This window comes from Ylistrum balloti, unplaced genomic scaffold, assembly GCF_031769215.1.
Source record: "Ylistrum balloti isolate Yb309-2 unplaced genomic scaffold, AGI_CSIRO_Ybal_v1 Utg371282, whole genome shotgun sequence".
Lineage (NCBI taxonomy): Eukaryota > Metazoa > Mollusca > Bivalvia > Pectinida > Pectinidae > Ylistrum > Ylistrum balloti.
In genome coordinates this window covers 126196-143508 of record NW_026782688.1, presented here as the reverse complement: position 1 = coordinate 143508, position 17313 = coordinate 126196, and the positions used below count along the sequence as shown (strand labels likewise).

General features: G+C 38.0%; 2 protein-coding genes across 2 annotated transcripts; one reads left to right on the top strand and one right to left on the bottom strand.

Annotated features, from left to right (window-relative positions):
* Window positions 1-278: 278 nt before the first annotated feature.
* On the bottom strand, window positions 279-2653 carry LOC132561801 (uncharacterized; the record flags this gene model as incomplete). The annotated part of the gene is made up of 2 exons (XM_060226500.1): window positions 279-1372; window positions 2350-2653. Coding segments are annotated over 2 exons (1398 nt in total), but the record flags the coding sequence as incomplete, so codon positions are not given.
* A 3974-nt stretch (window positions 2654-6627) lies between these two features.
* Window positions 6628-10591, top strand: LOC132561808 (heat shock 70 kDa protein 12A-like). Its single transcript, XM_060226507.1, has 5 exons — window positions 6628-6686; window positions 6907-7329; window positions 7589-7810; window positions 8465-8624; window positions 9531-10591. Exons 2-5 carry the CDS (start codon window positions 6946-6948, stop codon window positions 10589-10591), a joined length of 1827 nt encoding a protein of 608 aa, XP_060082490.1. The 5' UTR covers window positions 6628-6686; window positions 6907-6945.
* Window positions 10592-17313: the final 6722 nt, after the last annotated feature.

Sequence of the window (17313 nt, the reverse complement as noted above, 5' to 3'; positions counted from 1 at the left end):
GTATACAAGCGAGCATCACACGTCCTGCTTCATTCGCAAAATTGAGATAATCAAGCTTATAATACAGGTTGAAGGAAAGCTGTACCTGTCCGTTTTGTTACAGGAAAATACTGAGGTAAGCGAAACAAGATCCTAACAAAATACATAAGGTTTTATATGGAACATTGCAAGTAAATAAAGTGAATATTACAAGGATTGTTAGATATTATTATTTATTAAAACAAGAACATACAGGTATAAAGTTCTGTAAACAGTGCAATTCATCAAATGTATTTCATTCAGAGGACGAAAGTTGCGATCGCATGACCAGGCATCTGATACGTATACGATCGGCCGTTGTTGTCCACTTGTATTGTGACATCATGAGAGTTTGAATCAGAATTCTGAACCAGCACGGCGACGGATCCATCAGGGTTCTGGAAGGCTACAGTGTTAATGTTCTGACTCGTATTGGAGTCTATCCTGACCGCCCCAGGTTTGACGAACTTGCTAAGATGACCGATAAGGTAGAATTCTACTTCCTTGGTGTACCCCCCGCGTGACTGCACTGTGAGCGCGCCTCTACACGTCTTGCAGCCTCCAGCCGTTTCCACGTGCGGTCCATGGTTTTCATCCAGTGCAAGATTCCACAGTAAGACAGTCTTCGTCCATGCGCGAGGCTGGGCGATGAATAATGTCTCGGCATTCCACATTAAGTTTCCGCTGAAATCATTAGCCCATGTGCCACCCGAACATTCGGAGAAGTACATATCAAATGACGGTTGTCTGTTATGTAGCTGAAGCGGCGCGTTCTTGTCTCCAGCGTAGCAATGCCATGCCACTCCCGATACATATTGACTTGTCTCGTGGTCATTTAAAATATTATTTGCGTAGTCGATATTGTCCCAGTTGTGGTCATACAGCAAGATCTTTGTATTGATGTTATTTGATCGGAACACTGGACCTAGGTGGTGCTTAACGAACTCACTTTCCTGTTGCCACGACATCTCCATGGTAGGATATTGGTTATTACCGTTAAGCGGTTCGTTCTGAACTGTAACTGCGGTGATGTGAATTCCTTCATTTTGATATGCCTGTACAAACTTCAGAAAATATTTAGCGTAAGCGTCATTGATGTTGTTGTCCCGCTTCAGTTGACCTCCCTGGAGTTTGTTACTGGTTTTCATCCACGCCGGAGCAGTCCATGGAGTTCCCATTACCTTCAAACCTGGGTTTACTCTGAGTGCTTTCTTGATGACGGGGATGATGAACTGGCGATCCTTCTCTATACTAAAGTGGTCGAGGTTGAAATCGTATGGGGTGTCGGCGTACGTGTATGGCGCTTCAGCCTGAATGTCTGATGCTCCCATCGGCAGTCTAATGTAGCTGATACCTGTAATACGAAATCTGTATTACTTCTGTGGAAAACGTTCGAAATACTGATGGATGTTTATAAACTGTCATCTAGATTTACGTCATATAATCATGTCGAACAAACTAACAGAAGCGCTAGGCTTAATTCGAGGATTGAGGAGGCTACTCACTGAAAACAGACATACTGTCAAAGGAAACCTAACCTGAACTCAAAGTCCATGAAACGTGGGTAAGCAATGAAAATACAGATTCACATGGTTCAAGTCTAGGCGAAGGGTAAGCTGAGGTTCTAACGTTCAAATACGGAGATTACACAAAATATATGCAGACGTAACGTTTTGTACTTAATATTAGAGGCGTTTAAGTATCCAGTTACTTTACTATCATTATTACGTGTACCATCATAAAACAGATAACAAATATATTCGAAATGTATTTGAAAAGTCATCCGAGCAAAAACATGCTCCTTGTTGCCAATTTCAATAGGCGATATCGCCCTGACAGAATCCAACAGGGAACTTTCGTGATAGTTTGGACCTAACATAACGTCTGACGAGTTTTTCTTTGTTAAGTTTTACAGCAAAGTATAAGTTCTTGTAGTCTTTAGTGGAACGGTTAAGAATATACACACGTATTCGACGTTCTTCTAAAATTACCAAATGCATTTTAAAAAAATTTACTGACTTATGGGCCTAGTATACCATTCCATCTAAATTCTGACTTATCTTTCGTTCACTTAGGGTTTTCCGCAGTCGCCTTCTAGGTTTGAAATCAAGGCTCTAAGCACTATGGTCACTGACAAGTTTCTAGGAGGACGGAACAGCTATATAATGCAGTTAAATTTATTGTCTGGCTAATTGTATCTTATCTAAATTGATATCAAAATTTGCTATTCAGTAAGGAGTCTTTTGTACAAACTTTTATAAGAACATTTGATAAATTTGCATAATTATCAATCACTTATAGTTTTAATGCATTATACATACACATACATACCGATTCCGGCGTAGGGACTAAATAGTTCATTAACGATTTCATCATATTCGGGACTATTGTGGATGACGTAAGCGGCCGAGCTCGTGAGTGCAGCACCAAATCCCTCCATGGTCTGGTACCGCTTTGTCTTGTCAATATTAATGTGAACGCCTCTTCCTCCCCCAGTACTTCCGTATATTCTAGGAAGCTGGCGTAACAGATTGTTGTGGTCTCCTGTCGTCAACCAACCTTGCATGGTGTCCGACAGGCTCGCTGTGTGTCTGACACACACCAACAGCACGAGGACAAAACACGCTGTGGATTGCAAGAGTGAATGCGCGTAAGAAATTGTCAATTCCAGTAGAGAAGTATGATGATAGAAAGAAAAAAAACATTAACGACAAATGTCACCTGAACAACTAGCAGCCAGGTGACGTGTCCTTTATTTAGCAAATGGTGCAAATAAAAGGTAAGATGGAAACAGGGAACTGGGTGGATACCTGTGAAAACCGAGCAGATAACTGTTTACAATGTAATATCATTAATATGTATAACAACGTTCTTATATAATTATGGCTGGTTGACGTATCGTTCACATATTTGTCGGTAATATGATTCAGTGCATATACTCTGCACGTGTTTGTGTTGAATAATGCGCTTTTTCCGTTAATAAAGATCGCAGCAAGAAGTTGAAACTATGTGTCCTCTCCAACTATTATCATGGAGCTCTGTAAAGCTGATGAGTTCCGTGTAAACATTTCATCATACCATTAATTTTGACAATGATTCGTGTTCCAAACATCAAGAAAAGTCAGGATCGATTGTAAAAAAAAAAAAAAAAAACACACAATTTGAAATATATTCAGTCGTCTGTGTTGAGCAATTTTGCATGAATCGTACTACGCACAACCATGTTCATGGTACTTGGACCGAATATAATCATATTACATATTTATGGACGGACACATAAACTTTCTGGTAATCTATCCTTCTAAAAAGTATGGTTGACAGTGCAATGCCATATACCTTGGCAAGATATGGGAGAAAACAGTATCCACAAAAGAATGGATAACGTTTGTAGAAATCCTGGACGAAGCTGAGAATATTGAACATTTTGAAATATATTACGTCTGCAGTCTAAAGCGGATGGACTATCAGGAGTGAGAAGGAACTAAAGATGTAACAGTTCTGACAGAGTACAGAATACCATCAACTATCCAGTTCGGTGAGATTTTATTCTGATAATAAACAAAAGGATGTTGAGCGAAGCGACATCAGAAAGCAGGAATTGGAACAATATATCGTATAGTTCTGCCAACACCGACCACTGAAACTGACAAGCTGAAGTCGTCAAAGAAGTAGAGAGAAGCAACAAGGTGTAATACACAGGTGTAATACACAGGTGCGTTTAACCATTTATAAACTAGTGCATTGTGAAAGATGTCTTACCGAGCTTTAGTTGAAAGAAGTGTGCAGCTGGCGCTACTACGTGTCCGTATCACAATAGGAAAAAGCAGATACAAAAATGGTTTCATTTCTCGGCACTGTTTTCTGTGGTGGTGGTGGTAGACTTGATCATCGATGTATAGAAAAGTGAAACGATATGTAAACTGTCTGAAATCGACGTCTGCACAAACTGGTTAACTGACTCGTAGGTTATCTAGCAATACTTCAATACTGAGGAGTTAAAGCGATGCACGCAGAAAATCACTGGACATAAACAGAACATAGAAAGAACTATAGCGTTTTGCGTTTGTTTCCTCTACGTTGGTAACCAAATTAGGATGATTAAATCTGTATTCTATCTGAATTTCCTCTTTCCATTCTCACATGTCAATACACCTCTTTCCCCACGGATGCTGAACGTCTGTCCCAGCAATGTGTGTTATGAACTCTATGCCCTGATTTTGTGCGTATTGTTGGACGGTCACATTTAATATTACTACTGAGAGAATGTCATTTTTCTGTATTCAGTGTATCACATTTCAGTGTGAATGAATTCATCATAAACCAAGTATGTATGTACCGCCCCCCCCCCTCCCCACCCCTCCTCCGTTTCCAATAAACGTGTACACATTTATTATCTGCTATTGGAAATATAGTCTCATATATATCTTACCTCTGTCATTTTTTTTATATCAACGAAGTAAAAGACCTCTTTGAATTGGGATATAGTAAACAGTGACGCATTTACTGACAGATATTAGATCTGTAAATGTCTTAAGTCGGACCTACGTGCAAGGATTACCTGACTTGTATAGTCCCATATTTCTTCCGTATGTTGATGTGAAGACGACCTGTGTTTCAACGTGATTTTCACTCAACAAGACATTCCTGTGTGGTTGGATAGACGTCTACATTACATATCTTATCAGTCACAACTATCAGTCGCGAATACCTTAGACGTAAGGAAGGGGTCAAAGAAATAAGGAAATAACTAGAATGACATTTGAATGAATGTTATATCATTTTTAGGCGAGATTGGTTGGTTAACCTAGTGATCACTAGGTATGAGCTCATACCACCAAGATGTTGTGTACGATAAAGCTCATGAAACCCTCACGAGATTTAGGCCACATTACGTCATGACATTACGCCATCCCGTTCCACACCTGATTAGATTTCGGTGTTCATCGGTAAAGATTAATGGTCAAATGCCACAAATGAATGGACCACCGTTTTGAAATACAAAACTTTCTCAAAGATATCTTGTGCAACCATTGATTTCCCAACCATAATAGTACAAGCTCTATACCTGATTAGATTTCTGTGCTCATCGGTCAATGTTAAATGGTCAAGGTTAAACGTCAAATACCAATCTTAAATTGATCACTTCTGAAACAGAAATCTCTCAACAAAGTTCTACGCTCCAACACATTTTGGTGTAGTCATCGGTCAATGTTACATGATCCAGGTTAAAGGTCAAATACCATTCTTAGACTAGAATAGTCATCGGTTAAGGTTAAAGGTCAAATGTCCCACTCAACCACTTTGAAATACATATCAAGATAACTTGTGTACAACATACCATAATCAATATCTCGGTATTACAGAGTTCTACACCTATAATCAAACATTTGGTGTCCATGGTTAACGTGAAAGGCCAAAGGGCACAGTGAAATTACACACTTTAGAAATATAAAGTTGCGTTAATGATATCTCGCGATCCCTTCGATTTTCTTATCATCATTTATCATCTGTTTAGATTTTGATGCCCACCGGTCAGTGTTAATGGTCAAGGTTATATGTAAAGCTACTCTTGAATCGGTCACTTCTGAAACAGAAATATTGTGTACACCTCTCAAAATAAATTTTACACCCGAATAGATTGCGGTAGTTATTGGTCAAAGTTAAAAGGCACCACATTTAAAATACAAATTAAGACCAATGGTCAGTCATACCCTGGGACGTATCATATGTAGGCTGGTCACACTCTTTTACTTGTAGAAATAATTATTATGAAAACTTGTGTTCTATATATATGTGTGTTCTTCTACATGTATGATGGAGTTTAGAATTTCACGATAAAATAAAAAAGTATGTGTGATTTTGGATATTATGGGAAAAGTATTATTCCCATAAAAGGAAACATGTAAATGACAAATGTGTACAATTAAATGCATTTTTTTTAGATTCCGGATCGTCCTCTTCGATAACGTTTAATTTTTATAACGATTGGTCGCGAGCCAAATAGGTGGGGTTGTTACATATTGCCCGTCACTTGATTCGATAGTTACACCTACTTAAAGGTAAGATTTATTGAACATTCGCTGGTAATCTACATGCAAATAACATCTTACATGTTTGATTTAGCATTAATGGTCAAGAGACTTTTCTCGCTGTAAATCAGTTCTAAAGTGTACCGATCACTCACTAACGTTACAGGTTGACAGAAGTGAAAGGGCCGATAGGGAAATCACAAAACACTCTATATTATATCAATTGTATGAGTACATTGTTCATTAATATACTGCTTATGAAATGTGGATTTTTCGGTGTTATTGTGTTGTTTCATTTTACATCGCAGTGACAGAAATATGATGAAATCCCTTGGGACGTCCCAATTACTTTCGTTTCAGGTATACTTAACACAATGTTCGAATTATGACACATTTGTTTACTTTCGGCATAGACAATATCATAATCAACTCGGAGGTAGTTTATCTATGTAACGTACATTATCAGTTATATTGTTTTTATTTTAGGCAATTCCCTAGTGGCTTTCTTTGCTGCTATAGGACAGGAAATAAAAGCAGTGACATCAGGAAGTAACAGACCCTTCCTAGAATCGAACTAAGTATCCAGTCTGGGGAAGAGGAACTATGAGTTCCTGTACTGGAAACTAACTTTAAGTGGAAGTGAGTAACTTTCTAACAATAATGATTGTCAATAACAAAACTGAACCATTATGTACAATTAACGTCAAGGTAAGTGTAAATAATTTACACTAAATAATTGTTTATTGAAGCGAAATTGTAAACATGAAAGTTTGAATGAAAGCAAAAATTGGAAATACTGGTGTCAAATATATTTTTATCCCTATACCTTGTATTCATTAGATGCTCATGTTGTTTTTAGGTTGGTGAAGGCATATCATTTTAGGATAGTTAATTAACAATGGCCAGTAATACAGTGGTTTGTTCCGATGATGAAGACAGCAATACTATGGATGACGATGGACTCAGTTTATCAAAAACAACACTTGAACCTTACATGGTAGCTGCGATTGATTTTGGAACAACTTATTCTGGTATCGCTCATTCCTTTAAACATGACTACAAGAAAGATCATTTAAAAATTTATTGCCATAAATGGTATGCGAAAAGTGGACTTGCACTTCCTTCCTTGAAAATGCCAACAACATTGTTGTTGACACCAGATGAAGAATTTGAAGCTTTTGGGTATGAAGCAGAGGAGAGGTACACAAAACTAGTTGATGACAATGCCCACTTTGGATGGCACTACTTTAAACACTTCAAGATGAATCTCTACAAACCAAAAGTAATTTTTTAATCACATCTTAAATTTTCTCAAAGCATTTTCAATATTCAGCAATTCATGTAAATAATTCAAATAATAATAATAATAATGAATAAAAGGAAGTGTTTTTGTTGGAAGTTTAGATTTAATAACCTGCGAGCAATGCAAATCTGATTTTGACAGGTTTTTTTTAAATCTACCCCTTCACATTCAGTAAAGTCTTGGTAATTCATTTTAAGAATTGACATAAATACAATTTTAACATAGAAGATGTTTTCAGGTGAAACTTTCAAGAGACACCAAGTTAAAAGATGACCAGGACCAAGAGGTTCTTGCACTTACAGTGTTTGCAGAGTCCATAAAATATTTCAAGGAAATGCTTCATGACAATTTCAAGAATGCAGCAATAAAACCTACTGATGATACCATTACCTGGGTACTGACTATACCTGCTATCTGGGACAACACAGCCAAACAGTTTATGAGAGAAGCTGCTGTGAAGGTACTGTCAAACAAAACGACATGTCCATGATTTTGACGATCAAATGTTGTTGTTTCTATTTCTTTAGAAGCATTTGATAGACCTGAATTTTCATTTGAAGGTTCCCCTTGTTCCATTTTTGGGCCAGTTTTATTTTAGGACTGATCAGAAAATAGGGCTGACAGACAACAATCTTCAGTCTTGACATTGAAAGATTGTTATTGCAATTTCTAGAGGAGCGTTTGATGGATATTTCTCAGATTTCATATTTAGGCTCCCCTTGGTCCCTGTTTGTGCTCATTTTATTTTGGAATTGATCAGAAAAACAAACTTGCTGATAGGCAACCATCTTGGATTTGTCAGTTATTATTGTCTTTTTTTAGAGGAATTTTCAAATTTCATGCAACAGAGCAAAAAAAGAAGAAAAATGAAAGAAAAGAAAGAAAAAGCGCAAATTTTTGAAAAACAAATAAAAATAAAATAATGGCGGGCACCAAGATCAATGAGTGGTCTCTTGTTTTCATACTGATTGTATATTGTGTAACAAATAAGTGTCTTTAAATCATAAAGATTACTTCTGAAATTGTCTAATGAATTAGTTGTTTATTTGTTAAATTTTCTTGGTGATATTGTGTTGCAGTCTATTTGATGCACAATTTTGTATTCTTGTTAAAGGCGGGAATAAAAAATGAACATCTGTTGTTTGCCCTGGAACCAGAAGCAGCATCTGTGTACTGCAAAGAAATCCATGTCCAGCGTAAAACAGGAGACGAAGGAGCTACCTTTCTCACTTCTTATGACCCTGGCACAAAATACATGGTTGCTGACCTTGGAGGTACGTCAGGGAGATCTGAATATAGCCAGTCTTAAATTTTGATATACAGGGCAATGATGAAGTTTTAAAAACTTTCAAAAATTAGCTTTTGAAAAAGTCTACATTAAAATTCATTTTGTGTTTTGTAAAGATTTGAATCTGTGTCTGGCATGATGTGTATCATAATTTACCGTAAGTAGGAAAACGTAATGAATTAAGAAGTCATTCACAAATCGTGATTAATAAGTTTCTTTAAAAATGTTTTTTATATTGAGTTTTGGCTGTGAAAAATACACACTTCTTAACCTTTAGTTCTAATCCATATGTATAGCATGTTTCAAATTAAAAAAAAATTGCAATTATCCAAACTTGAAATTGTTTCACCATATGTAATGAGGTGTAACTCATATCAGTGTTTTAAATGTGTTGCTGTGGTGCCTTTTGATAACACACAGTTATTGCCCTTTGTTTCGATACATATGAGGATTTATAGAGCTGTCAAGGTTGATATTGGTTACCCTTATTCCATAAATCCTCATATCAATCCAAAAAAAAATGCCATAGCAGTTTTATTACATTTTGGAATCAAAACCAGAGCACAGAAAGTATGATCCCACGCTGTTTAAATTTCACCTAATATTCACCATAGAGTCATGAATATCGCATCTTTGCTGAATAATTGTATTGCTCTCTCGCAGAATATGACAGACAAACCTGATTGGCTGAACTTACATTATTTCACAGAACACTTGCACGAATGTGAAATATAATGTTTTACCACAGTCATAGAGAGTATGTTGATGGTAAATTGAATAACATGTGATCAGATGTAGACCAATTGGCATCTTACACAAAACCGAAAATGTAATCAATGTGTTTATTGGAAAGGCATTGTGTTATATGCTAATTGAATTATTTTCATTGAAGGTGGAACAGCAGATTTCACTGTGAGAGAAGTGATGCAGGATGGGTCCCTCAAGGAAGTCGTTTGTGCCTCGGGTGAGGCATGGGGTGGCATGAATGTCAACAAGGAATTCTGGAAATTCATTGAGCAAATTGTAGGCAAAGACCAGATGAAGGAGGCTTTTCAGAATTGCAAAGCAGAGCAGTTAGATTTTGAAAGATCTATTGAGCAACAGAAACGTGACCTGAGGGCTGAGGGAGATGGAAATGACATTGGAATTCGGCTAAGTCTTGGAGCTCTCAATGAATATGTTGATGAATCGTCTGCTAAGAAACTGCAGAACACTTTCAGAAAAGGTAAAGTAGATATCAAGAAAGGAAAGATCAAAATACCAGTGACAGTAATTAAGGATTTCTTTGAACCCTCTGTGAACAGCATAAAGGATCATTTTGAGGAGTTATTTAGGAAAAAGGAGACACTTGGAGTAAACGATGTGATATTGGTAGGGGGGTTCGCTGAGAGCAAAATAATGCAAGAGGCAGTTAAAACAATGCTGACTGGAAAGAAAGTGGTCATTCCCCAAGAGTGTGGACTAGCAGTGCTGAAGGGAGCGGTCTTGTATGGACTTAATCCAGGCATTGTTTCAGCACGTATCAGTCAGCACACATATGGTACACAGGTTCACAGATTCTTCTTGAAAGACTTTGATGACGAGGAAATGCGAGACAAAAAACATCGAAATTATTGTAAGCAAGTTTTCAACAAGTTGATAGAAAAGGATGAGCTAGTCTATGTTGGCAAGACTGTCGAAACTGAAGTGTTTCCCCTGACAGCAGACATGACTGCGATGACGATTAGTATGTATTATTCCGATCAGAAAAATCCTAAATACACTACAGGCTGCACTTACTTGGGAAAAATGACTGTTGCGATGCCTGACACCACTGGTGGCTTGGAAAGGAAAGTGGTGGTCAGTCTGCACTTTGGTAAGACTGAGTTGGTCTTTGAGGGAAGGGACGAAAACTCAAAAAAATCTGTTACAGTCAAGCTAGATACACTGGAAAATCGCTCCAAACCATTATGAAATGGTTCTTATGTCTACCTGTCTGCTACATATCTCTATTGTGTTTTATTTCCTATATCACATCCTTGATGTTTCTAGGATTTTTATTGGTTATTACCTGAGAAAGTAGAAACCAATTACATATGATTATTATCAACTTATTATACAACAGTTTAACTTTCTTCCAAATTTTTGAATATGTAAACTGTGTGTAACTTAACTTGGACAAACTGGTATTGATTGAAGTCACATGTGCATACATAATTGTTTCTCAATAGATCCATTTAAAATTTGGATAAGGTGAGGTCACCACGACGGTTCACCTGTGATATGGGAATTTGTAATCATTTCACCATAGATCCACCTTCAACTTTGAGAACAGGACGTCGTCATGAAGTGCATGTGTTATATGAGTACATGTGATCATTTCACTATCAGTCTATGTTAAACTTTGAAGACCTGACATTGCCACAACGGTGCTCATATGATGTAGGCAGTTGTTTCACTTCCAACATTATGACACCAGGAGGGTGCAGATTTTATATCTACAAGTGGAATCATTTCACTATAGATCTGTGTTATATTAGTAGAGTATAACTGAATTGGTGCCATTGTGTAGAACAAAATATGGCTGCCATATACAGGCTGCAACAGTATATATATATATAGTTCAATTAGATGAGAACATTGTGTATCATTTAAATATGTAAACATAAAAGGCCAACAAGGCAGATAAACTTGATTATTGTTGATATGTTGATACCAAGACATTAAAGTAATCGCCTGAAGATAGCCGAGACACGGCTTGAAAACGTTAGCGATAATCAAGTTTATTTGCCTTGTTGGCCTTTTATGTTTACATAGATATATATCGTCTTTTTTCTGAATATGTTTAGCTGCTGTGTATTTGTTGAAAGTTTCTATATTTCAACATTTGCAATTGTTTTTTGATTATCTGTATACAGGCATATAACCAGTTATTTCAAAACTTGATATAACAAAGATTATCTAATATCACATGTACTTTATTCCATGCTGTACCATTGTTTTTCTTTGTTGTTGTTTTTGATTTTTTAAAGACATATTTGCTCCTCAAATGTATCATAGGATGCATATAATATCATAGTTATGTTCAACCTTAAAAAATCTTTTGAAAGACTGTTTTCCTCAATGAGTACTCACATTTTTATCTGTTAGAAAGATAAAAAAAATACCAGAAAATGTCGATGAGTCCTGGATAGTCAGTGGTGCAGTGATATCGTACTTGCCTTTCATCTGTATGTCTGAGGTTCAATTCCTAGAATGGATGTGAAAAGATGTGAAAGTCACATGCCCAACCAGTGGATGGACTATGGACTTGAAAATGCTTCAATTAAGCAGTCCACATACTGGGGAAGCTGGAGAAGTTACCACTCAAGCCCATAAATCAAACAAAGAACTTTCCTAGGCCTTGAAAGATAGGTATGGGAAAAAGTCATACCAATAATTTAAAATGCTATTGGATGTCCTAAAACCACTAAAAGAAATGTATCATGGATGTACAGCAAGAGTGAAACAATATGTGACCAGATTTCTTGATGATAGTGTAGATGTTCTTCAAAAGTTAGAAGAGGAATTTTTCCACAGTGCCCTTTCGCTGACACAGGCATAGTGGATTCATGGAAATAAAGGATCCAGAAGTGTTGTTGAAGTGGTGGAAGATTACATTTTCCCTGACCAGAGTGCAACTAAGCCAAAAATGCAGGTTAGTCAAGCTTCTGTAATTTCATCAGAGTATGAAACATAGAAAACATATTCCGATGATTCACTGAAGAATGTAAGATTTTTTTCTGTTACAAAATGGGTCATATCGCAAGGAAATATCTGAAGGCCAGCAAAAACAAAGTCATTAACTGGGAAGTCAACCATCATTCTGACGACCTACTTCACTTACCAGGTGAGGTGAATGGAGGAGTCATTAGTTTGGTGAAGGACACTGGCACAGTTATGGCACTGATAAGAGAAGACCTTGTATACTGCAATTGGCTGTTGTAGACATGGAAATGCCATTCTACAAGGGACATGCCCAAATTGGTTCCAGACCTTGCCACAAAGGCTATGTTGGGTTAAACATTATGGAACGGAAAACAATCAACGTGGTTACCAAGAGACAACAATGACAAAGAGATAAGGATGAAAAATGGATCTCTCAGAAAATTATCATGTAGACAGCAGGATGATCTGGACTGGCAGAAAGTGATTCCGAAGTCAGGGGTGATGATGTGACCCAGAAGAATGTTAATAAATCAGAATTGGAGGAAACAACTGAAAAGGAGTCCAAGGACACAGAGAAGTAACACCGATGTAAAATCGATGTTGAAATCCTCAGAGATATGCACATATCCGATAACTCACTAGCAAATTTGAGTTGAAAGACAGCTGATTCTCCAGGGAAAGTGAATGATGATTCCAACACCATCTTTTTTGAGAACAGAATTCTCAAATGAAAATGGAAATAACAGATGGTATGTGTTCTGGTGTGCAGGTTATTTTACCTGGAGATTCGAGAGATAAAATTATTGAGCTGGCTCCCAAGAGATCACTAGCACGCCACTTGGGTGTAGAGAAAACAATGGAGCGTGCCTTAGCTTCTTTCTAATGGCCAGGTATATTTAAGAAAGTGCCTAACTATTGTAGTAGTTCTGACATATGTCACAAAGTGGCAAAACAACATATTGATGAAAAGGCACTGTTAGTGCAACCTTCAAATGTGAGTAAAACCTTTCATAAGATTTCAATGGATGTAGTAGGCCTCTTGTCATGGTCAAAGAAAAGAAATTGTTTTATTCTGACAATTATCGATGACACGACACAATATCCAGAGGCCTTTGCACTCAAAAATGTGGATACTGGAACGGTATCAGCCACTCTGATTGTGATGTTCCCACATGTTGGATTTCCGAGAGTAATTCTAATGGATCAGGGTACAAATTTCACCTCGGAACTGTTGAAAAACCTGTACGAGTTAACAGTTATCAAAGGGATCAGGTCACTGTATCACCCACAAGCTAATGGTATGGTGGAAAGGTTTAATATCACTTTGAAGGCTGTATTGAAGAAAATTTTGTTACCTTACGTACTGTTTGCAAACCGAGAAGTGCCTCACAGGGAAACTGGGTTCTCCCCATTTGAGATGGAGAGGTGAAAAAATTAATTGATGAAATGTTGGAAAAGGGCCAAATTTCTCAATCAGCAAGCCCTTATTCAGCATCAGTAGTGGAAAAACCAGACAAATCAGTTAGACTTTCTGTGGACCATCGTAAATGATATCACACAAAGTGACGGATATCCCATTCCACAAATAGATGACATTTTCGAGAAACTTGGTTGAGCCAAGTAATTTAGTCCCGGGTTACTTGCAAATTCTGTTAGCAGAGGAGTCATAGGATAAGTCAGCTTTCGTCATGGAATTTGGCCAGTTTAAATTCCATGCCATGCCATTTGTGATGAAGACTGCCAGCAACATTCACATGTATGATGGATAAAACTCTGACAGTACTGTCAAATGTTGTCACTTACTTTGACGACATCATAGTATTCAGTGAGAAATGGGAAGATCATTTGAATCATCTACGTGCATTATTACAACGACTTAAAGAGATTGACTTGTGAAGCTCTAAATGTGTATTTTTGGGAAGGAGGAATTGCATTGTCTGGGCCATGTTGTTGGTCAGTAGGACTGTAAAACCACACAAACAGAAGGAATTACATTGTCTGGGCCATGTTGTTGGTCAGTAGGACTGTAAAACCACACAAACAGAAGGAATTACATTGTCTGGGACATGTTGTTGGTCAGTAGGACTGTAAAACCACACAAACAGAAGGAATTACATTGTCTGGGACATGTTGTTGGTCAGTAGGACTGTAAAACCACACAAACAGAAGGAATTACATTGTCTGGGCCATGTTGTTGGTCAGTAGGACTGTAAAACCACACAAACAGAAGGAATTACATTGTCTGGGCCATGTTGTTGGTCGGTAGGACTGTAAAACCAGATGAACAGAAGGAATTACATTGTCTGGGCCATGTTGTTGGTCAGTAGGACTCTAAAACCACACAGACAGAAGGAATTACATTGTCTGGACCATGTTGTTGGTTGGTAGGACTGTAAAACCAGATGAACAGAAGGAATTACATTGTCTGGGCCATGTTGTTGGTCAGTTGGACTGTAAAACCACACAGACAGAAGGAATTACATTGTCTGGGCCAGGTTGTTGGTCAGTAGGACTCTAAAACCACACAGACAGAAGGAATTACATTGTCTGGGCCATGTTGTTGGTCGGTAGGACTGTAAAACCACACAGACAGAAGGAATTACATTGTCTGGGCCATGTTGTTGGTCAGTAGGACTCTAAAACCACACAGACAGAAGGAATTACATTGTCTGGGCCATGTTGTTGGTCGGTAGGACTGTAAAACCAGATGAACAGAAGGAATTACATTGTCTGGGACATGTTGTTGGTCAGTAAGACTGTAAAACCACACAGACAGAAGGAATTACATTGTCTGGGCCATGTTGTTGGTCAGTAGGACTGTAAAACCAGATGAACAGAAGGAATTACATTGTCTGGGCCATGTTGTTGGTCAGTAGGACTGTAAAACCACACAAACAGAAGGAATTACATTGTCTGGGCCATGTTGTTGGTCAGTAGGACTGTAAAACCACACAAACAGAAGGAATTACATTGTCTGGGCCACGTTGTTGGTCAGTAAGACTGTAAAACCACACAAACAGAAGGAATTACATTGTCTGGGCCATGTTGTTGGTCAGTAGGACTCTAAAACCACACAGACAGAAGGAATTACATTGTCTGGGCCATGTTGTTGGTCGGTAGGACTGTAAAACCAGATGAACAGAAGGAATTACATTGTCTGGGCCATGTTGTTGGTCAGTAAGACTGTAAAACCACACAAACAGAAGGAATTACATTGTCTGGGACATGTTGTTGGTCGGTAGGACTGTAAAACCAGATGAACAGAAGGAATTACATTGTCTGGGCCATGTTGTTGGTCAGTAAGACTGTAAAACCACACAAACAGAAGGAATTACATTGTCTGGGACATGTTGTTGGTCAGTAGGACTGTAAAACCAGATGAACAGAAGGAATTATCAGTAGGACTCTAAAACCACACAGACAGAAGGAATTACATTGTCTGGGCCATGTTGTTGGTCGGTAGGACTGTAAAACCACACAGACAGAAGGAATTACATTGTCTGGGCCATGTTGTTGGTCGGTAGGACTGTAAAACCAGATGAGCAGAAGGAATTACATTGTCTGGGCCATGTTGTTGGTCAGTAGGACTGTAAAACCAGATGAGCAGAAGGAATTACATTGTCTGGGCCATGTTGTTGGTCGGTAGGACTGTAAAACCAGATGAACAGAAGGAATTACATTGTCTGGGCCATGTTGTTGGTCAGTTGGACTGTAAAACCACACAAACAGAAGGAATTACATTGTCTGGGCCACGTTGTTGGTCAGTAGGACTGTAAAACCAGATGAGCAGAAGGAATTACATTGTCTGGGCCATGTTGTTGGTCAGTAGGACTGTAAAACCACACAGACAGAAGGAATTACATTGTCTGGGACATGTTGTTGGTCAGTAGGACTGTAAAACCACACAAACAGAAGGAATTACATTGTCTGGGCCACGATGTTGGTCAGTAGGACTGTAAAACCACACAAACAGAAGGAATTACATTGTCTGGGCCACGTTGTTGGTCAGTAGGACTGTAAAACCACACAAACAGAAGGAATTACATTGTCTGGGCCTTGTTGTTGGTCAGTAGGACTCTAAAACCACACAGACAGAAGGAATTGCATTGTCTGGGCCATGTTGTTGGTCAATAGGACTGTAAAACCACACAAACAGAAGGAATTACATTGTCTGGGCCATGTTGTTGGTCAGTAGGACTGTAAAACCACACAAACAGAAGGAATTACATTGTCTGGGCCACGTTGTTGGTCAGTGGGACTGTCAAACCAGATGAACAGAAAATAAAAGCAATGATAGATTTCCCATCACTCCAGTGCGAAGTAGGAGTAAGATCATTTCTTGGAATGACTGGATATTACATAAAATTTGTCAAATACTTAATGTATATTGCAGAACCATTATCAGGCATGTTTACATCAAAGGAGCCAATGAAAGTACTGCAGATAAAGACCTGTGTTGATGCATTCAGAGCATTGTAAAGATGTCATGACACAAGCGTCTGTTTTCATCAATCCAGACTTTAGAATGCTATTCTATCGCCAAACAGATGGAAGCAATACAGCGATAGTTTTGAGTCAAAATGTTTGTGAAGATGACAGTCAAACGAAAGGTGAAATATTCTACAATAGAAAAGGAATTCCTTGCAGTATTACGGAGTATTGAGACATTTGGTTATTACTTAAACAATGTCCAGTTCACTGACCACAGTCCTCTAGTTTGGGCAGAGAAAACCAATCTAAAAAACCAGAGACTGATGAGATGGGCTCTGGCATTACAGCCCTATTGTATGGAAATTTGATATAGGAAAGGTTAGAAAAATGCTTACGCAAAGATGTTTGTGCATTGAGTAAAAAAGACGACTTTCATTTTTATGGAAGTTTATCACAGTTAATCCATGTATTGTACTCTAGTGTAGTTTATTGTAAAAAATGAAATTCATGTGTAACTTCCCACAGGATTAAATTTCAGTCATTAATACTAGTGTACA

Coding starts and splice junctions, on each gene's coding strand:
- LOC132561808 (XM_060226507.1), top strand. CDS start 6,946: ATGGCCAGTAATACAGTGGTTTGTTCCGATGATGAAGACAGCAATACT. Junction 7,330..7,588: donor TGAATCTCTACAAACCAAAA/GTAATTTTTTAA, acceptor AGATGTTTTCAG/GTGAAACTTTCAAGAGACAC. Junction 8,625..9,530: donor CATGGTTGCTGACCTTGGAG/GTACGTCAGGGA, acceptor TTTTCATTGAAG/GTGGAACAGCAGATTTCACT.